The sequence below is a fragment of the Ipomoea nil genome, unplaced genomic scaffold (genome assembly GCF_001879475.1).
Source record: "Ipomoea nil cultivar Tokyo-kokei standard unplaced genomic scaffold, Asagao_1.1 scaffold2926, whole genome shotgun sequence".
In the NCBI taxonomy this organism is placed as follows: domain Eukaryota; kingdom Viridiplantae; phylum Streptophyta; class Magnoliopsida; order Solanales; family Convolvulaceae; genus Ipomoea; species Ipomoea nil.
This window is the reverse complement of record NW_017619354.1, coordinates 1,327,340-1,350,436: the sequence shown is the minus strand read 5'-3', so window position 1 is coordinate 1,350,436 and position 23,097 is coordinate 1,327,340. Positions and strand designations below refer to the sequence as shown.

At 34.1% G+C, this 23,097-nt stretch overlaps 1 protein-coding gene across 1 annotated transcript; it reads right to left on the bottom strand.

Annotated features, from left to right (window-relative positions):
- Positions 1–1,920: 1,920 nt before the first annotated feature.
- Positions 1,921–21,178, bottom strand: LOC109161754 (allene oxide synthase 3-like). Its single transcript, XM_019310254.1, has 2 exons — positions 21,174–21,178; positions 1,921–3,497 (listed from the first exon to the last, which is right to left on the bottom strand). Exon 2 carries the CDS (start codon positions 3,459–3,461, stop codon positions 2,016–2,018), a length of 1,446 nt encoding a protein of 481 aa, XP_019165799.1. The 5' UTR covers positions 3,462–3,497; positions 21,174–21,178; the 3' UTR covers positions 1,921–2,015.
- Between the last annotated feature and the right edge of the window lie 1,919 nt (positions 21,179–23,097).

The window sequence follows — 23,097 nt, the reverse complement described above, 5'->3', positions numbered from 1 at the left end:
AGACCTGCTCCATGATGCATAATTGTGCTCGGACAATGGTGGAGAAACAAGGACTAAGTTCGGATTCTCCGTGATGTGCAAGTAGAACGGATCATCGAACTCATCACTCCGTTGAATCGGACTGGAGTTTGCTGGATTCTGATTCGCAGGGGGGAAGGTTTGTGCGGCTGAGCTTCCTTCTCCTCCTGCGTTATTCATAGTTACTGCTGCTGCGTAGCTATGGCGTCGCTCTGATACCATGATAGGAAAGCTAATGTATGATGAGCATCATTGGAAAGGAATGAGAAAGCTTCATTGATGATAGAGGATCAGGACTGGTACGGAGAGAATGAGATTACAGATCGATGGATAGATGATGATCAGAAGACTATATTTGACCCTAACTAACATAACCGAAAATGAAAGGGTGAGAAAAGACAATTGAGCCCCTAAGCCTAACACTGCTTAACTGCCAAGCTCAACACATCTTTATTCACTTGATTTATTATTTTGTCAGAGTGCAATAATGGATAAACATGCTCTTGTGTGGTAGTTTATAATTTTTTTTTTATTAATATATAATTATTAGGTAGGACTTTTATTATTATTATTATTATTATTATTATTATTATTATTATTATTATTATTATTATTATGTTACAACGGAGTTGAGAACCAATTTGCACATATACAACTTTTTTTTTTTTTTTTTTTTAGTTTTATAGTTAATGTTATTTTTAGTTTTTTTTTTTTAAAGTGACAATAGAAACATATAATCACTACTAACAAATTAAATAATTACAATAATATAAATCATTTTAATTACATCATAAGGCTAACCTGATCCCAGCCAACATCCCCTTTAATTTTTTAAATGATGTGATTTTTTAAAAGCTAGTTACTCCGTATTTTGTTTTAAGTTTTTGTTCCATGTTGGATAGAAAGTTTGCAACTGCAGCAAGTTTTGTGTACTTTAAAAAAAAATTCTTATTAGTTATTTATTATATTATTATATTATTATATTTATAATATAATATGAAAGTGTGACCACTTTAGAAAGTGAGAGAATATTAGAGGATGTAGTGTGAATAGTAATGATTTATAAATTGGGTAATGTGGAAGTAAGACCCATTTAAAAAAGTGAGAGAGATTTACAGGATAAGTAATCCTTTAAAAAAAATACTACCCCGATGCAAAGCTTAGGTCAACTTACCACTAAACTACCACTCACTTGTTTTTAGTTTGCTGAATGAAACAATGGGTTAGAAGAATTTACTCAAATAAAAGTGGACAATAATTATACTTTATATAAATAGAAATTGAGAGTTAATACCTAAAATTGTCCTCGACTATAGTGATTTTTCTCAATTTTGTCCTAAACGACTTTGGTGACCTAATATCGTCCCAGACTTTTGTGTTTCGCTCAATTTAGTCCTCCATTTGTTATTCCGTCAAATTGGTGTTAAATAAAGGGACAATTCAGTAATGTCAATATTGATCTCTCTTTACTTTCAACTTGTGAAGTGCGAAATTCCTCTTTCTTGTACGAATTACACCCAGAATTACTCCCGGACCTGCAAATCAAATTTTATATTCGCAGTTTTAGGAGTAATTCTGGGAGTAATTTGTAAAAAAAAAAAAAGATTTCGCAGTTCACATGTCTATGAGTAAAGAGATGCCAATATTAAAATTACTAAATTGTCTATTTAGTTAACACCAAATGGACACAATAACAAATGAGGGACTAAATTGAGCAAACACACCAAAGTCTGGGACTAAATTGAGTGAAACACAAAAGTCTGGGACGATATTAGGTCACCAAAGTCGTTTAGGACAAAATTAAGAAAAATCACTATAGTCAAGGACGATTTTGTGTATTAACTCAATAGAAATTCAATATGACAGTCACAATATAGAAGAAAATAGTTTTTATATACAAAATACAGAAAAATATTGTATTAACAAGCCACAACATACAATATATATACAGTCTGAATTGAATGGAAATTAAAACCAGTTCACCATGCAATGCAAGCTCATGTAGCTTTGGTTACGGAGGTAAAAGTGACGGAAGGGCCGAGAAGGATGGTTCCATATTCTATGGAAAATGTGTCATATCTAAGGAAAAACTCCACCAACATCAGCCGCCCCAGCACCACCACCAGATCCTTGCCGGGACACTGTTTATCCGCCGTCGTTGCATTCTCAGTCTCCCTCCCGTTAGACCAGTACACATATTTCACCAATTTCTCCCCATCACCCACGAATCTATCCCCCACGAACTCCTCACCCCTCTCAAATATCTTGGGATCCTTCGTCGCCAACGTCTGATACCCGTAGATTACCTCGCCTTTCTTAATCAAGAACGACGATTCATGGCTGTCGACCACGATGTCCTCCCTGGCCCGCCCCACCTGGAATGGAACCGGAGGCTCAATCCGTAGTGTCTCGTACACCACCGACTTTGTCAAACTCATCTTGTTCAGCGCTGAGAGTGTAACGCCGCCTTCTTGTTTAACCGCCGCCCTGATTTCCTCCGCTAGCCGGCGGTGCAGGCCCTCCCCCGCAGCGCCGACCCACTTGATGAGAGAGGGGAAGAACACTTTCATCCCGCCGTAGGCGTTGAACCCTGCCAGAAAAATGAAGTTATGGCAGGCTTCGTCTCTTTTGATCCCGATCTTCTCAGCTTCGTCCAAGATGGATCCCAGGGAGCTATAGAAAGCATCGTAAATTTTCTTGTAATCAGATTTCATCAAGCAAAACGGTAACGGGAAAGTGTGCAACGCTAAGTCTTCTAGGAAATTGGGGAGGTATTTCAGCCCGAGTGTCATCAATGGAGCCAACTGGAGAAATACCCATTTGTTAAGGTACTCCGTGCCGTTAGATCCGACAGCGGTCTCCGTCGGATCTCTGTTGCCGGAAAATAGACGGAACATGAAGTTAAACGTCGTTTCATCGCTGAGGTCGTTGAAGTAGGATTTTCCATCTTTACCCTCCACTCCATCTTCAAGCTTGGTGAAGAGCTGGGACATGCAGAGGGAGAAAATGGGAATGAACTTATTATGTAAGCCGGCGAGCGTGGAGAGGAAGAAATTCTTTAGGGTTTGGTGTTGAGGCTCGGTGGTGTCGAGGAAAGGGCAGAGACGGTAGCCGCCGAAGAAGTCGGTGGAGGGCATGAAGTTACCGTCAAAGAAATCCGTCTTGTCTACTCTAGCGTTGTCGAAGAGGATCTGGAAGCTAACGGCGTCGACGAGGACGACCGCCTTGGAATCTCCGGCCATAAAAGGCCCCGGCGGCACGTTTGCTCGGTAAACGGTGGATTGATGGGTTTGCATGCGGGAGCGGAAGAAAGCTTCTATGCCTTGGTTGTAATGAAAGTCATATCGATCCTTAATCGCCCCAAAAAACGGCAAACCATAACTGCCTGGGATTTCTCGCAACGGGAGCTTTGAACAAGAACCATGCTCAGACGATGATGACATTCTGATTTCTAGCTGGAGGCTGTTTGAAGGTTTAAGCTAGGATATTATGATTCAAGAAGTATATATAGAAGTGATTGGTTAAGTATTCTGATATGTTTCAGTATATATTAATGAAAAATACTTGCGGTACTCCCATTTTAAACTCCTAACTTGTACTCCCTCTCAAATGCTTTTGATGTAGACATTTTTCTATGAACCCACATGATGAAAATAACCAATTCTGGTTTGCCACTTCAGGGAGTATAAATGAGAGAGTAGAATTTGGGAGTCTATGTAGTAGAACTCTATATTAATTTAAAGAATAAAGAAGGTTACTTGCGATAAAATGTTGGCGTGTAATGGCTTATTTCTGACTTTGGCGCAGATGATATGATTTGGATATCATATTAAGCCATTAATTTGGAAAACAACTTAACATACATCATATCCGATCCTTTGCAATAATCAATTGAATCCACAAGATCGAATAAGAGTTTTAAAATATATAACTTTTCTTATCATTCACGTTTCAATCTATACATCTAACTATTTGGTGCTATATATAGTAGCTATCTTACATCACAGCCTCACAGCTGTCTCAATGGCTTTGACTTATATAATATAAATAGTTGTGTATAATTTTTATTTTATTTGTTAACTTAAAAAATAAAATCGTCAGTCTATTTATATATAAAATGGTTTCTTTATTCTTTTTTAAGATTTGAGTTATACTAATTCAAAGTACATCACTATTAAAAAAAGTAAATAAAATATTAATAACAACTTAGATAAAGTATTAACATTGCAAGGATATACCTGCTTACAAAAGTTGTGAAGTATATCTATCTACAGACTTAATAAGAGTCAATTTATAAAATTAGATCTATAACTGGAACTAAAAAATACTGATATAACTGTTTGTTGAAATGATTCATATTGTTTTGATTTTAATTATTTTTCATACTTTACTATATATTATATCATTTACTTTTCATAAATATCTTTGCTTAAGTGTAAACTTCAGTAATGGAATATTCCGTTAACTATTTATTATTCTTAATTTATTCATTGATTTTCATAAGGAATGTCTTAAGTTCGAACTCATCACAATCAAATTTGACATAATTGTTATGTTAGAGTGTATTTGAAAAAATACAATATAACAACCAATTAATGTGATTTCTCACTCTATGGCTAGAGGCTCGTATATTGGTCGAAGAGTGTAGTTAATACATATGAGAAATTATGTCTTTTTGGGAAAGGATAATTTGGTTATGTTTTTGAATGTGCACCGCGTCAAGACACTAAATTTACAGTGAAGCGCACTAGGAAACTAGATTAAATTAATAATCCATTTTATGGTAGAAGTGGAAACAATAAGAAGCATGGATCACACCAACTAATATGGTTTTGTATTGCAAAAGATATGCTTATGGTACTATCTAGTGGTGATTCCTCCGACACTTTCACACTCGATCCAGGCCCGGCCTTGGGCAAGTGCAGGCTGGGTCCTTGCCCAGGGCCCATGCTTGGAAGGGGCCCACCACTCCCATGACCTCTTATATATATACCATAGTATTTCGTACAATTATTTAACATACGTTAATGTTATTGTTCCTTGTGTTAGCTTAGTTGGTAGGATTCTGTTTTTTTTGTCCATATGGTCAATGGATCGAATCCCCCTAGATGTTGTTTTCCATAAAATTTCCCGTATGTAATAGTTAATAGATAAATTAGGGATACTATTATAATATGTTTTTAGTTGGTTGAGTTGGTAAGATTTGTAGTTTGTAATTTTGTATACTCATGGTCAAGAGATCAAATCCCCTCATATATATTTTTACATAAAATCTTTCCTCCCTACTTTTTAGTAGATGAATTTAGGGATGTTATTATAATAAAATTGTAACTTACCAAATTAATTTCTATTTTTAATTTGTATTTTTTTAAATTTAATTTGTAATTTTGTGATTTTTTTTTTTTTTTTTTTTTTTACCTTTAGTAGACTTGTAGTGAGATTTATAATATAGATTGATTTGTGATTCCTATCAAATTTTGAATCTATTTCTATTCGACTGATTTGCTACTTATATTTAGAATATGTGTTATTTTGTGAAATTTATAATGAGTTATGTATATATAATATATTTTGTGATTTAGTTATGAAAATATTTTACAAGATAATTAATTTTTTTTTATGAATTATCTAGTCAATGTAGTAGTTTAGAAGTTTTATTGTTTGTCATCGTATTCAAATCAATCTAGAAAAATTTGAAAGTGATCTATTTAAAAAAAATTATAAATATGATATTAATATAGAAGATGTGTGATTTAGTACGTGTTTTTTATTCAAACTATTTTATGTAATTAGTTATGTTTCATATTTGAGTGTTTTGATTTATTGTTCTCAATAATTAAGATTTTATGCTATGCTCTTTTTTTATAAGTTTTATTTTATAATTTGTTTTTAATAAGTACTTTAGTATTTATTATAATAATAATGTTATTGTCTATAAGCTATATTTGGTTTTAAACTATTTATTCATTTTATAAACTATATAATTCTTTATTTATGAAAACACTGATGCGATTATTGATTATTTTGAATTCACGAATGCATCTATAATTGTTTTCATGTGTATGTAAAATTGTTAAAAACTTGTGAATCTTATTTAAGTTATTGGACATTACTATTTTTTTCTTATTTAATTTAAATTTTAGTTATAAAAATATACATTAATTTAATATAGGGCCCATTTTTGTTACTATGCCCTGTGCCTATAGAATGATAGGACCGGCCCTGACTCGATCCCATTACACCAGACATTTTACATACAATTTATACAATTTACAATGTATACCATGTAGTGGTTATGATTTCCCTTTTCACATAAAAAAACATTAATTATTAAACTATAATAATTATTACACTAAATTATGATTTAATAGTTACACATTGCTTTTAAATTAATTTTTTTTAAAAATTACTCATAATTTGTTACAATTTTTAAAATTAAATTAAATTACTTACCACATTTATTCTTTCATCCAATATTTTTCTTTTTGTTTTCCATGAAAGAAAGAATTGATGAAATACTCATGTCAATGTTTAAAAAAAAATTATCAAATCAAAATTTGACTTGTTTGATGAAATTTATTTGTTTAATTTAATTTGAAAGAAATTAGGAAAATAAAAATGAGTTAAAAAAATAAAAGGCTGCGGAGAATTTGAAATTTTTTTTAAACTCTCTCAACGACTCAAGTACTCAACGGATTAAATTTATCGTTGAGTACTTGAGTCGGTCTGTTTAAAGCCTAAACCCTTTCTAAAGTCCGCCATAGACAACCTTTCGACCCAAACCAGATCCCATGTCTTATGTAGTTTAGGCGGTCTATGGCGCCTTTAAGTCTATGCGCCTAAACTACATAGGGTCTGTCTTCTTCTTCTTTGTACGCAACGCCGATCGTCGCCTCTGTTTTCGGTCGAAAGCAGAGTCTCATACTACCACCGCCTCTCTCTCTCCCTCTAAAGCACTAAATCGTATAGCAGAGCCGTTAACCACGGAACTTTTTCAGCCGTGTACAATGGAAGTCGCCGTCGATCGTAGGAGAACTATGTCCTGGAGTTGCAACCTTGCAACGGACTGTGAGTTGCAACCTTGGATTGCACATTAATGGTTATATGCTCAACACGTCCCCTCACGTGTGCGGTGGGTTCAGAGCAATACGTAGACCGAGGCTCTGATACCAAATTGAAGCATGTGCTCTATCTCAACTAAAAGCCTAAGCTAACAATTGGATTGTACATTAATGGCTATATGCTCAAGAACATCATATAACCATTAATGTGCAATCCAACTATTAGCTTATGCTTTTGGTTGAGATGGAACACATGCTTCAATTTGGTATCAGAGCCAGACTAAAGGTCAATGATTCGAATTTTAGGTGACCGGGGCAGCCCCTCCGCTTCCCTTAAGATGCCTTTAGAGACTGAGGCAGCCAGGAGCATAGTGTACCACATGCCTTTGGAAACCAAGGCAGCGAGGAGCATAGTGTACCACATGCCTTTATCTAAATTCATTTAAGTATCCTTTGTAATTATAGCTAAGGGTCGTATGGGTACCGAATACCCTATAATCAAAGATGGTGGAATATCTAAGAAGATATTGGTTCAAGGGGAGGGCTGGTTGAAACCCAAAGATGAGGATGTGGTGTATGGTGGGTACCGTATACCATATATTATTAAATATATCTATTGATTTTTAATATATATATATATATATATATATATATATATATATATATATATATATATATATATTTTGCAGTCAAATATTCGGCCCAGCTTTTGGATGAGCAAGTTGTCTCAAAATCGGACGGGGTTGAATTTATGATAGCGGAGGGTTTTTTTTTTTTTTTTTTTTTTTTATTTAACTGTTAATGTATTTTCTGTTATAGGGAACTTCTCTAATTCTTGTAATTTGCAGGTTATTTTCGTTTTCTTTAACTATTTATGATTTTTTGAATTGAAGCATGTGTTTCATCTCAACTAAAAGCCTAAGCTAATTGTTAGATTGTACATTAACGGCTACCCATGACCTTTGATCTGGCTCTGATACAAAATTGAAGCAGCCATGACCATTGGTCTAGCTCTGATACCAAATTGAAGCATGTGATACATCTCATCTAAAAGTCTAAGTTGATAGTTGGATTGCACATTAATAGTTATATGCTCAACACGCCACTCACGTGTGCGGTGGGTTCCAAGCAACACGGGGAACGAGGCTCTGATACCAAATTGAAGCATGTGCTCCATTTCAACTAAAAACCTAAGCTAATAGTTGGATTGTATATTAATGGCTATATGCTCAAGAACAGCATATAACCATTAATGTGCAATCCAATTATTAGCTTAGACTTTTAGTTGAGATGGAGCACGTGCTTTAATTTGGTATCAGAGCCAGACTAAAGGTCATGAATCTCAAGCTAGGGAACTTGTCTAATTTTTGTAATCTGTAGGTTATAAGCCCTTTCACTATTTTGCCACCCTCTACAACCCTTAAGATGCCTTTGGAGACCAGCGCAGCCCCTCCGCTTCCGTTAAGATAACTATCGAACTAGTCAAATGGAAAGAGGTATTGTTTTTTTTAAAGGAAAAAAGGTACTGCCTAAAGAGTCTTATGTAGGGTTGATTGGTTTTTTTTATTTTTTTTATTTTTTTATTTACTTATCTAGACCTCTGTGAATTCCAATATGGATCAACAAATTACTGTAACGAAGATTCTTTTCCAGAATTTGATTAAACAAAATGAGATCCAGATTGCCAGATCATTAAGCAAATAGACCTCTTTAGATAAAACAATTTAGGAAAAACTTGTGATTTTATCAGAGTTCAAACTTAAAATTGATCAAGCAATGAGATGCTTCATTGAGATGCCCATCGAAAATCTAATCGAGGAGCTTACGAAGGTATATCTATATCAGTTATTAATTAATTTTGTTATTGCCTATAATTCTTTTTTTTTCTCTTTCATTACAGATGAAAAAAAAAAGTAATAATGAAGCTGAAGCTAAGGTTGATAATTCTGAAGTTGAAGCTCAATCCCCAACGACTGACTTGCTGGATCCCCTGAAGAGGAAAAATGGAACAACAAGGAAAGCAATGTGCATATTTGGGGAAAAAAAACTAGATGACGTGGAGAATAAATTGTCTGAGGTTACATTAGGAATGTCTGCAATCAGTGACTTAATTACTGAAAGCACGGACTATCTATATAAGGTTAATTATTGAAAGCACGGACTATCTATATAAGGCCCAAATGTTATTGATCTATAAAGTGGGTACCGTATACCATATAGTATTAAATATATCTATTGATTTGCACATTAATGATTATATGCTCAACACGCCCCCCCTTCACGTGTGCGGTGGTTCCAAGCAACACGTGGACTGATACCAAATTGAAGCATGTGCTCCATCTCAACTAAAAGCCTAAGCTAATAGTTGGATTGTACATTAATGGCTATATGCTCAAGAACAACATATAGCCATTAATGTGCAATCCAACTATTAGCTTAGGCTTTTAGCTGAGATGAAACACACTTCAATTTGGTATCAGAGCGTCACCCATAAGCGACTACGGTCTACGTGTTGTTTGGAACCCACCGCAAACGTGAGGGGGCGTGTTGAGCATATAGCCATTAATGTGCAATCTAACTATTAGCTTAGGCTTTTAGTTGAGATTGAGCACACTTCAATTTGGTATCAGAGCCAGACTAAAGGTCATGAGTTCGAATCTCAGCGTCACCCATAAGCGACTACGGTCTACGTGTTGCTTGGAATCCACCGCACACGTGAGGGACCCACCGTGCACGTGAGGGGGTGTGTTGATCATATAGCCCCTTAAGCTTAGGGAACTTGTCTAATTTGTAATTGCAGGTTATAAGCCCTTTCCAATATAAAGCCTGAATGTAAGTCCCGAGCTTACCAATCACTATTTTGCAGATGCCTCATCATTATTTTATATCTAATGTATTTGTGCAGATGCCTTTGGAGACCGGGGCAGCGAGGAGCACAGTGTACCACCCTCCGCTTCCCTTAAGATAACTATTGAGCTGGTCAAATGGAAAGATGTATTGTTTTTTTTTTTTTGAAAGGAAAAAAGGTACTGTTGTTGCCTAAAGAGTCTTATGTAGGGTTGATTATTATTATTATTATTATTATTATTATTTTTTTTTTTGGCTTATCTATACCTCTGTAAATTCTAATATGGATCAACAAATTACTAGAACGAAGATTTTTTTCCAAAATCTGATTAAACAAAACGAGATCCAGATTGCCAGATCATTAAGCAAAAAGACCTCTTTAAATAAAACAATTGAGGAAAAACTTGTGGTTTTATCAGAGTTCAAACTTAAAATTGATCAAGCCATGAGAGACTTCATTGAGATGCCCACCGAAAGTCTAATCGAGGAGCTTACGAAGGTATATCTATATCAATTATTAATTAATTTTGTTATTGCCCATATATATATATATATATATATATATATATATATATATATATATATATATATCAAATATTCGGCCCACGTTGTCTCGTTTGGCTCTGATGCCAAATTCAAGCATGTGCTCTATCTCAACTAAAAACTTTGCACATTAATGGTTATATGCTCAGCACGCCCCCTCACGTGGTCTGACTCCGATACCAAATTGAAGCATGTGCTCCATCTCAACTAAAACCCTAAGGTAATAGTTGGATTGTACATTAATGGCTATATCTTCAAGAACAACATATAACCATTAATGTGCAATCCAACTATTAGCTTAGGCTTTTAGTTGTGATGGAGCACACTTCAATTTGGTATCAGAGCCTTACCCATAAGCGACTACGGTCCACATGTTGCTTGGAACTCACCCCACACGTGAGGGGGCGTGTTGCGCATATAGCTATAAATGTGCAATCAAACTATTAGTTTAGGCTTTTAGTTGAGATGGAGCACACTTCAATGGTATCAGAGCCATACCAAAGGTCATGAGTTTGAATCTCAGCGTCACCCATAAGCGACTATGGTCCACGTGTTGCTTGGAATCCACCGCACACGGTGCAGATAGGTATTGTTTTTTTTTTTTTTTTAAGGAAAAAGGTACTGTTGTTGCCTAAAGAGTATTATGTAGGGTTGATTGGTTATTTTTTTTGGCTTATCTAGACCTTTGTGAATTCCAATATGGATCAACAAATTACTGGAACGAAGATCCTTTTCCAAAATCTGATTAAACAAAACGAGATCCAGATTGCCAGATCATTAAGCAAACATATTGCCTGTTTAGATAAAACAATTTAGGAAAAACTTGTGGTTTTATCAGAGTTCAAACTTAAAATTGATCAAGTAATGAGATGCTTCATTGAGATGCCCATCAAAAATCTAATCGAGGAGCTTACGAATGTATATCTATATCAATTATTAATTAATTTTGTTATTGCCCATAATTCTTTTTTTTTTTCTCTCTTTCATTACATATGAAAAAAAAAGAAGTAATAATGAAGTTGAAGCTAAAGCTGACACTAATGAAGCTGAAGCTAAAGCTGATACTACTGAAGTTGAAGCTCAATCCCCAATGACTGACTTGCTGGATCCGCTGAAGAAGAAAATAGAACAACAAGGAAAACAATGTGCATATTTTGGGGAAAAAATTGGATGACGTGGAGAAGAAACTGTCTGAGGTTACTTTAGGAATGTCTATTATCAGTGACTTAATTACTAAAAGCACGGACTATCTGTATGAGGCCCTAATGTTATTGATCTGAGCTATAAAAGGGCCGGAATGATTACTATGAATCTTTTTTATTGAACAGAACCTATACAAATTACCCTATAATGACATTTTGTTTGATATGGATGGACTACTGACTTGTTGTTGTTAGAAATTTATAGAGTAATTGAGATTAATGTTTCAGATGAACTACCATGAAAGCTTAAATAATATTTGAAGTTGTGGAGTTGTAAATATTATTTTAGTTTGGTAGAAAGTTAATTAAAATACTGAGAGAAATTTATATAGCTATATGCTTGAGATATATAGATATATGCTTGTGATATATAGCTATATGCTTGAGATATATAACTACATGCTTGGGGGTGGGGTGCTGTAAATTTGATCAAATTTAGATTAATTTGGTGTTGTCAATTTCTTGTTTTCCTATGCATGGTTACAATGTTTAATGATGGTAAGTTGGAAATAATTTCAATACCATGCATGTAATTATTGATTATTTAAGCACACAGATGATTTTTATCCTTGTGAAAGCTTTTGAAATATTATGTTATTAATATTTCTGATAAAGACATAATTGCCTTTGAAATATTCTGTTATATTTCTTATGAAGGGATGCAGAAAGTTTTATGCATGAGATATGCATAATGAAATTCATAAAATTTATGACTGCCTTTAACACAAAGTTTATCATATTGAGAATGTGTTAAAATTCTGAAAGCCAAAAAGTTTACTAGCTAGTTTATCTAGTATGGCTGGCAATTAGCAATGAAAAGAAAGTTTAAATTTAAATCATGGATTATGATTCTTCAGTTTAGAAGAAACATGAAAAGTTAAAATTAAAGCTTAAAATCAAAATGATTTATTCTCCAAAGTTGATGTTCTCTGAATGGAGGATGTTTATTCTCCAAAGTTGATGATGTCTCAAATGGAGGATGTTGAATTTTTATTTTAAGAAGTCCTCACTGCTAATAAGTTCAACATGATGATTAAAATTCTTGGTTGTAGAATTTGCATGATATAAATATTTATTAACTAGGAACTTATTAAGTGGGTTCCAATATAATCAATTGAATATTTTATTTCACCAGTTCATTAATAGAATATTAAAATTCTATCTATCATCATGTTTGAGTGGCTAAATAGATAGGATTAAAAGGAATTTTGATATACTTGAATAAAACCATTAATTATGGTTTAGTATATTTAATAGATCGAAATTCCATTCTGAAAAGATTTTCTAATGTCAGTTGAATGTCTAATCATGAAACTTGTTCCTCAATTAGTAGATGAATATTTCTGCTTGGAGGAGGTGTTGTTTTATGGATTTCTAAAGGCAAAGTTTCTTTTCCAACTACGGCGTCTGAATTTCTTATGTTGGCTTTGACATGCAAGAAGTTGATTGACTAATTAAGGAATTTGATTATTTAGATTCTGGTTTGGCCAAAACCGATGTCACTAGTTTTAGTACATCGTGACAGCGCTACTACACTGGCCAAAGCATATAACAATATTTATAATGGCAAGTGAAGGCACATGGGCTTGAGACTTAGCTATGTGGGAAATCCTAGGTAATAGTGTTGTAGCACTGGACTTGGTATAGTCCCGGTTTTAACGGATCCGTTTGCAAAAGTCTTTGCAAGGGACATGGTTCTAAAGACATCAGAAGGGATATAGAAAACCTAATTATTTAATTGCAAGTGAATGAAAGCTCAACTCGCGTCTAAGTTATTACGTTAGACCTTGAGTTCAATGTTGATGAGTACTTCATTTTGTGATTGCAAGCATCAAAAGTATAAATTAAAAATTATATCCCAAGAAAAAGTGATGCTTGGTTCTGCATTGTTGTAGGGGTGAGTTTTACTCTTAACTGATCTTTTGAAAAAATGCAAGATGCAGTGCATGATATAAAAGATTAGCCTCTGTGAGCATGAAGTGTGGCCGCTTCAAACAAGTTTGGGCTTTACTTGGTACGTGCTCATTAATGGATACGGACACGTGGCCATAATAGTGTCAAGTTACAGTGAGTTGTAATGACTGTAAAACTTGTATGTGTTATATCTACGTTTCTTCAAAGAGACTGCGTGATTCAAGGTTCGTCCATCACTGCAATCCGAATTAATGTAACGCATATAACACTATGTGAAAGTTCAATCTCTAAGACACTTTCATTTATGCATGAGTTTTGGTTTTATCTTGGTACAATATTAATTTTACTATATAAATGGAGGAGGAATGTTGGAAATTTATATAGTAATGGAGATTAATGTTTCAGATGAACTACCATGAAAGCTTAAATAATATTTGGAGTTGTGGAGTTGTAAATATTATTTTAGTTTGGTAGAAAGTTAATTAAAATACTGAGAGAAATTTATATAGCTATATGGTTGAGATATATAGCTATATGCTTGTGATATATAACTATATGTTTGAGATATATAACTATATGCTTGAGAGTATTAATGCATGTTTGAATATTTTCATGCATAAGGTTTTGGGGCATTTTGAAGCTATATGCTTCAAAACTACACTTAACATGCTTGGAATATGCTTTTCTATTTATGCATTTTGAAGCTATATGCTTCAAAGTTACACTTAACATGCTTGGTATATGTAGCTGTATGCTTGAGATTATTGAACTACATATGTGTATATTATTTATATTTATCCTTTGCATGATTTCATGCGTAAGGAATATATAAATAAATAAATAAATAAATATATATATATATATATATATATATATATATATATATATATATATATATATATATATATATATATAATTTTGCATATAATTACTGACTCAAAATAAATTTAATAATTTCTCCAGTGATGGATATATCATTCAGGATATATCTTATCTTATGAAGTTGAGTTTTAAATCACAGCAACTTCCATGCAACTTCTCCAAACAGATATATTTTTTCATCTATAAATACTTATGGAGAAACATCTGAAGAAAAAAGAAAAGTGATCAGGCAATTGATACATGGAATCAATTTGCAGGAAACCAAGATACTTCACAGGCTTATAATTCTACAGAAAATTCTCAAATAAAGCAACTTGAGAATTTCATTCATCTTCTTGTATCCTATAAGATTAAATCTTGTTGCTTTTATAGAATGAGATTTAAAGCTTATAGGAAAGTAATTACACGCCTGAAAATATCAAATGATCTCGTTTTTATTCCCTGTTGTATTCTATATTTTGGTTGTATCTCAAATGTATTACAGAATACAAACATTTTTTCCAAAACAGTTGTTTGATATCCTGTCCCAATAGATCTGCAGATGCAATTGTATTTCTATCAGATAAATCGCATTGTTCGTTAGAAATGCAGTAGGCACAAAATTGTTAGGTTAATCTGATGTGCTGCTAAGATGTAGAACAAATCTGCAGGCTGAATTGATCGGATTTCGTAAAACTGATGACAAATGCACGAGTTTAGAGAACGTGCTTCTCGGGGCTGGTCACGACTTATGAATGCTCTCACTTTTCCAGCGAAGCATGTATGATGTTGTTTGAGACTTACTTTGGGTAGAGAGGTACTGGAAATGATGAGTTAGGAAATTGATCTGTATTGAACTAGTTGACTAGATTACTAGAAGAGAATAATAAAATTTAGGAAGAGAGATACTTAAGAGGAGCTTGGGAATGGCTGTTTAGCATGCATGGGACTATTACTAATTTGGTTTCTTAAACGAATTGGAGAGTAAATAAAGATGGATACCTTGTTTTCTTTTACACTTGGATGGTAGCACTGTAGCATTAACCCCCCTTATAAGAAGAAATACTCCATAACTTGTTGAGGCCCTTTTCTATTTAATTAACAGTTGACAGTATATGCTGCATGAATAAGAAGGATTCTTGGGTTTTCTGGTGGACACTATACCTTACTGTAAGTAAACAATGTGGAATAGATAATATTTTTGGCCATCAATGCTTGGGCCAAGGTACAATATGGTTATCAAGGTTTTAGAACTTAAAAACACTCGGTAATATTTTGATTTTGTTTCAAAATCATTGCTGTCCAAAATTTCTATCACAATTCCAGCAATCTCTGGCGAATTGGAGCATTGAATCGCTAAAAATTTCAAGAATTGTGATAAAATATGGTGGACGTGGTGGTGATGATTTTTAAACCAAATTTTATGCTTTGAAACATTAAAAAAGAAAAAAAAAAAAAACAATTCAAACAATGTGAACTCGGCATTTAGTGTTCAATTTTCAACTGAAATGGATTATATGCATTGAAATATGAGAACGGTTGAAGATATGTGCCATATGCCTTGATCTGACCTCTGAGAACGGTTATTGGGTATATAGAAATACACACACACTTGTCTAATTCAGTCCAGCATATCATTCTATTTTCTGGTCATGATTTTTACTTTAAACTATGCTGGATATCTTACTGCAACTTGTGTAGTTTTGCCAAATAGAAACCTATAACACTGGTCACGAGAAGTATGCATCATGCTCGTCAGTGCATGATTGCTCCATGGATTTGGTTTGAAAAAGGCTCGTGGATCTTGAATGTAAAATATAACCTAAAGGTTCCTATTAAATTTTAATTTAATAATTAAGTTGGATTAGCTCGAGGATCTAGACAGAATAAAGAAATTAATTATAAAAGCAATAAAAGGAACCGTGCATCAGGAAATGTTCACGCAGTCTGGAGCCTCACTCTTACGTCTGCGGGGCCACTCACGTCAGCCCAATCCACTAGATGATCAACTAGGAGTACAAGGGAGAGTACATTACACACTAAAGCATAAACTACACTACTCCAGCGCAACGCACTACTCCGATCTAGCGACTACTCCAGCATCACTATGGACTTGACGTGCAGGCTATCTTCATCACAACTTGAACCAGTTGAGAAATTAAACCTTCAACAGAATATATTGATAGAAAAACCAGTGGACCCAATGGGCTTGAGGCCCAAGAAGAAAGAATGGACCAAGAAATGGGCTTGTCGTAATAGGCCCAAAAGAATAAAAGAAATCTACGCTTTGGGCCTTGAGCAGACCCTGAGGAAGCGCGGACGAGTGGGGAGCCGAGTCCAGGGAGTAGGCAACAACAGGAGTCAACCCAACCGGTGACCGTTGTTGCTTCAATGACCGCCATTAATGCGGGTCAATCCAGCCGTTGGGAGAGCCTAGTAACGGCGACCCAACGACTCTTAGCCTTTTTATTTCTCATTATTTCACATTAAAAGTTGTATTTAAATTTGTAAGGGCCGGACACCTATAAATAGGTCTCCCTCAAACATATAGAAGACCGGTCTTCTTTTCAGGCAAAAAGTACTTGAAAATCAGAAAGAAATCAAAAAGAAATCCCAAGCTATGTAGTTGTCATTCTCATTCGAAAGTCACTTTAGAGTCTCTTTTCCGGTGAATCCTCCAATCTAACGGATTGTATTGGACCTCCGTGGGTCCCAAAAATCCTAAAACCAACACATGGTATATCAATATAATGGGTCATTGGATTGCTTATACATACAATAATAAGAGCCCTCATGAATTAATTAGCACGATATAGTGTGTTCGCTGCAAACTCTAGTCCAGTCGCTGCTTTCTTGAATCGTTCATCAATGGCTAGGAAATTCCACTTTGTCATGAAACAATATGGACCCCAGATCATATATAATATATTCAAGTTAATTGATGGATATATTAGAGATGGACACGGATCAAACTGACCTGAGGATAAGTGAAGACAACCCGGAGGATGACCCAGGCTGGGGGAAGCCTCAACCCGTGGTGACCTCGGCTTGGGCGGCCTCAGCCTAGGGTGGCCTCGGCTTGGGGTGGCCTTAGCCTTGGGCGGCCTCAACTCGGGGTGGCCTCGGTTGGGGTGCTCACCTTGCGCGCTACGTGCGTGGACTCGGTCAATGAGATCCAACCACCTACCTTATTCTCATAGGGGTGGCTAGGAGGAAACTTAATATAAAATAATGCATTATTGTTTTAGTTAGGACATCTCTCATCTATTCACATGTTCAATCATTACAACTATTTGTAATATTTTTACAACACTACATTAATACAAGAATTATCTCCGCGACATATATTCCTTGTCTTTTTCGACTTTATTATCCATTTATCTTTATTCTTTATATACTGTCTAGTTTAGTTATTTGGGCTGCCCCGAGTTAATTAAATCCATCACAAGTAATAATTAAAATCATGTAAACACTATTTTAAATATTCAATTATATCGTATTTATGAATCAATAATGAGAAATCATCACTCAGAACGCGGTAATCAAATGAATGGAACAGAATTCTCGTACCTAAATGATAATGAATTCACTCTTGATTGAGGTTGTTGCACATTATCTTCTTAATAAGTTGTTTTTTTTTTTTTTTTTTTTTTTTTTTTTTTTTTTTAAAGATCTTCATAAGTTTTACTTCACCTTTGTTTACAATTATATCAGAGACATTTTTTCTTTCTTTCTTGTGTGCGTCAGGGTGACATGACTAATTACGATTTACGATTAGGGCATCCCCAATAAGAAAATCTTTGGAGATTTTGGAACAACAAAATCTAACCTAATAAACTTTTAATAAATGGAGGTGTTGCATTTTTGAAAAAATTTTCTCCTGTAACACCCCCACATTTTATCAGCAGTGTCAGAATTTTATTAAAAAAAAAAGTGAGAGAGTGGCCCGCATGGGCCATTGAGATTTGAGAGCAGGGCCGGCCTTGGGGCATGGGCCGCTGCCCAGGGCCCATCCCTAGAGGGGGCCCATAGACTAAGATATAATAATATATTGTATATTATATATTACTTAGTATATATTAGAAAAATTATTTAATTATTTTTGACTTAACGACTTCTTATGAAAGTCGAATAGATGGAAGATTTAGGAAGAATCGAAGAAAAAAGGCATCGGCACATCGCAAGCCACAACCATTTAATACCTCTCGCCACAACAACTGTTCAATTCCTCTCAAGGAGTTATTAAATGTCCAGAAGCTAAATAAGAATGGGCAAACGAGTGAATGACAATCTACTTTCATAATCCACAAATAACAAATCTTCTCTGCGGTCAGTCGGTCCTGACTCTGTTCGCCACGCCTTTACCACTCCGGTCTACTATTGTAATTTGCAAAGGTATTTTAATTTTTATGATTTGAGATTTTTTTTTGAAAGCTATGATTTGGGAATTAGGCCATATTGTTAATTGTATTGTTGAAAAGTCTATGATTTGGCCATTTGAGAATTGGGATTTGCAGAATTGTAGAATGTACTGCATTAGGAATTTGTAAAATTCTGATTTGTGAAAGCTCTATAATTTATTTAAGAATGATAATTTTTAATTGGGATTTTTAGAATTGAAAACTACAAGTCATGGCTTAGTTTGCAGATTAAATAATTATCCATTTATCCAGAATTCTAAATTCCTAATTGTTAATTGAAATATTGAATAAGCTGTATTGTTGTATCTTTTTTTTTTTTTGAGATGAAGCTGTATTGTTGTATCTATTGCTTCTCAAAGTAAAATGGCATCTGTCAGATGCCAAAGTTATTTTTTGGTTTAATTTACTAATTACTTTGCTGTAGTGATTCATATTGTCTCTTTTTAATCTTTCTGGATTGCTCCAGTTGAATGTTGATGTCCAAATATTAATGAGGATTTATTCGGAATTAATTGGCCTATATGTTATAATTTCATTTATTTATGCAGAATATTAATCTTTATTGTTGCAGGGATTGAACATGAATATTTTTGTATATAAAAAAATTGTTGAAATTTTTCTAATCTTATTTCATGTTATTTGACGTCATGATTTTATTAGTATTATTAAATTTTAATTTCAAGTTTTCATATAGGGCCCATTTTTTTAATTTCGCCCCGGGCCTATAAAATGTTTGGACCGGCCCTGTTTGAGAGTGGCCGCCGGCTGGCGGCCACTCTCATTTGAAGATCTTTGATCTCTTTTTTTTGTTTTGTTTTTTTGGTTTTATTTTTGCAACGGCCAGCTTCTTCTTCTTTTTTTTTTTTTTTTTTTTTTGATGAGGTGGATGTTGGGGCCCACAAAAATCTAGGGTAAAATCATTAACTATTGAGGATGTCCCCGGCATTATGAAGACGAAGGTAGCCAGCGACCAATTATTGTGTGCAAGGTGGCAGTGTCTGATTGGATGGGTTACCCCCATCCATCGGGCTTATGTGGGCATAAGAGCGTTCAATTCGTTTGCGTTTTGATTGCATATATGTAGGAAGTAGGAAGCAGCGCAGCATACGTGGCGGATTCATTTTGACGAGCGAGTCAACGTCATCGTTTCAAACATGTTCACATTTAAGCTCGCTACTGCACATGCAATATATCTTCAACAAAAATACAAATTAATTGCCAGCTATTTGTGTCACCTATGCAAGTAATAATAAATTAGGAAGGATTAGATATTTTTGGAACGTTACCTCATTTTGTCTCTTAATATTCATCATTAATTTTTGTTTTTCAAAAAAAAACATAAAAATTCTAGATGTATTCATATTGTTGGTATTTATCAGTCTATAATCCTAATATAAATCATAGGATGAACATCGATAATGTAAAGAAATAAATAGAATTCGACATGATTTTAATGTCAAAATTTTCATTATTTGATGTAATAGTGCATGTACAAATATCATTAAGCTTTCATTGGATGCCAATGGTGCTTCATAGCTATGAAGAATAAGAAAAGGGAGGAGGTATGTCTTGGAGAGTGTGAGATGATGTTAGGTTTATGTTGCCAAATGGTGGAGAGAAGCCTTATTTTCTCGGTCTTTTCTTTCTTTTATAAGCTAGAAGGGTAAAATGATATTTTCATGTACTTGTAAATTACTTAAGCCATTGGACCAATTGAGCCTTGTTAAGTTTGGGAATAATAAAGGATAGAAAGATAGAGATTCAAATTCAAATTTATTGCTAGAAAAAGAGTTCTACTTAATTATTACTATAGTTCAAGTCAAGTGTTATTTTCCCTCATTAAAATCCTTACCTAATATTCACTAAAGTATAGTTTAAGACAAGTATTATTTTTCGGGTGACATGCAATGAAATTATTTCACTGTTGCAAAAATTGGGCCTAGACGCCGATTAATCGGCGCCTAGATGCTAGGCGGTCGGCCACCTAGGCGCCCGCCTTGGCACTCTAGGCGCCGATTAATCGCTCTAGGCGCCCGCGCCTAGGCTCTAAGCGGTCTTCAAGCGCCTAACAATTTTTTCAACCTTGAATTATTTAAAAGCTTTTATTTAAAATAAAGAAACTATTTATTTCCATTGATTATATGTGAATTGGACAGCTTCAAATTAATAATGACCTATCAAAACTGAATATTAAAAATTACTTTTTGTGAGAATATCCAGCAGTATTTTATAAATTCAGTATGTAAAGGCTAGATTCTGAAAGGGGTGACCCATGCAGGTTTAAGGTGTGTAGCATAGGTTGTAACGTAGCTAGGATGATTTTCTTCATGTTTGGTAATGGTTTGAGACTTGAGATGATGGTGGCGATTAAAGCTGCAATTTAATTACAGAAATATATATCAGAAAGGGTGGTTGGAAGGATTGCATATTTGTATAATTGTATGCATGAATATAATATGTAAAATGCTTCTTCCTCATGAATTTTCTTTCTTATATTTCTCTTCATGATGTGACTTTTATTTATTAGATGTCATGAATTGACTGATCCCGTCACTAATTAAAAAGAAAATTTAGTAACTAATTAACTAATGCCAGATCATGAGGGATTAATTGGAGGAGAAAAATAAGAACATTAGCATTACTCATATTACTCATATAATATAGATACACCTACTATATATATATATATATATATATATATATATATATATATATGTTTTCCTAACTTATGAAAGATTAATCTTAAGTCTCCAAAGCCCCTTTCCAAAAATGATTAGAAGTAAATCGTGAGTCCCCGTCAAGCTTGATCATCGACCAGTGAAATTTGAATCTATATTGCAAGTCACCGGAGCAAAACTTAAGGTGATCTGTCAAATAATACGTACTCAAACTAATTGGACTAGTCTTATGGCACAACTAGCTTGCATTATTATTGGTGACATAGTAGTGTTGTAAAATATATATAAAAATTAAAAATTCCATGCTTCAATTATTGTTGTTTCTAAACTTCACATGTGATTAATTGAGCTGTCCATGTGGACCCACGCTTCAATTGTTGTGGTGTGCAGTGGCAGTGTCTGCAGGTTGATGACTTCACCACATTCAAATATTCAATTCATCAGGAAATAATGGTGCGTTGGGGGTTGCGTCTTGCTCAAGTTGGGTCCATCTGCGCCGCACCACTGCGCCTCTTTAGTCTTTACGTGGCGGCTTTATTTGGACGACTTCATACCTATACATTCACATTTATTAGTTAGGTTGCTTTCCACGCTGCTCTGTTGACATTTTCTCCTCTAAATTACCATTCAAATTCAACAAGTTTATCCTTAAAAACGGGCGTTTCTTCTTTGGTCTTGCCAATCCATTTTCAAGAAACATACAAATGAAACAGTCAGTCGTTTAGGTCAGACCAATATATTACAAACACTTTTTGACACCACTGCATTCATACTTACATTATACGGACTATATAATTCATTTTGAATTTGAATTTCATATGCCGATCCGATGATCATAAAAAAGAGTAAAAATAATTAAATCTTTATAAAAACTCTTAGCAGACTACAAGACATGTCGGGTTACCTTTTATCTCATAAATTACTCTTTAACCTCTTAAATATTAGATTTTAATTTAAAAGTATATTTTTTTAAAAAAAAAAAATTACATTTCAGCCTTTGATCTACATATTACATGTGCATTTTTTTTTCTCTTGAAAGTATCACACTTTTCTTTATAATATGATACGTGACAATTAATTTATGTCCCGATTAATATTACATTTTCATCAATAAGGGTGAGTCCCCTGTGAGATCGCACTTCACAAATCTTTATATGTGAGAAATTGTAATATTTATGAAAAAAATGTAATACTTATAAAAGAAATGTGATACTTTTGATAAAAGAAAATACAAAGTAAAATGTAGTGTTAAGAATTGAAGAGTTACTTACAAGAAAAAATTTGTAATATTGGATATGTTGCCTAAATATAATTCAAAGCATTAAAAAAAAAAAAAAAAAAAAAAAAAAAAAAAAAGCATTCATCATCGTCATCCTCAGCTCACTGCCACGTACACAAAATTTAAAATATATTAAAATGTAATTGCAAGTTAATTTGAATTGGGTTGATTTACGCACGTGGTGCACGATTACCTCAGGTCGTATAATAATACGTACGTAGTTACCCCAAATGGGAAATTGACCACGACCATCGAATCTAATCCCGACATGCA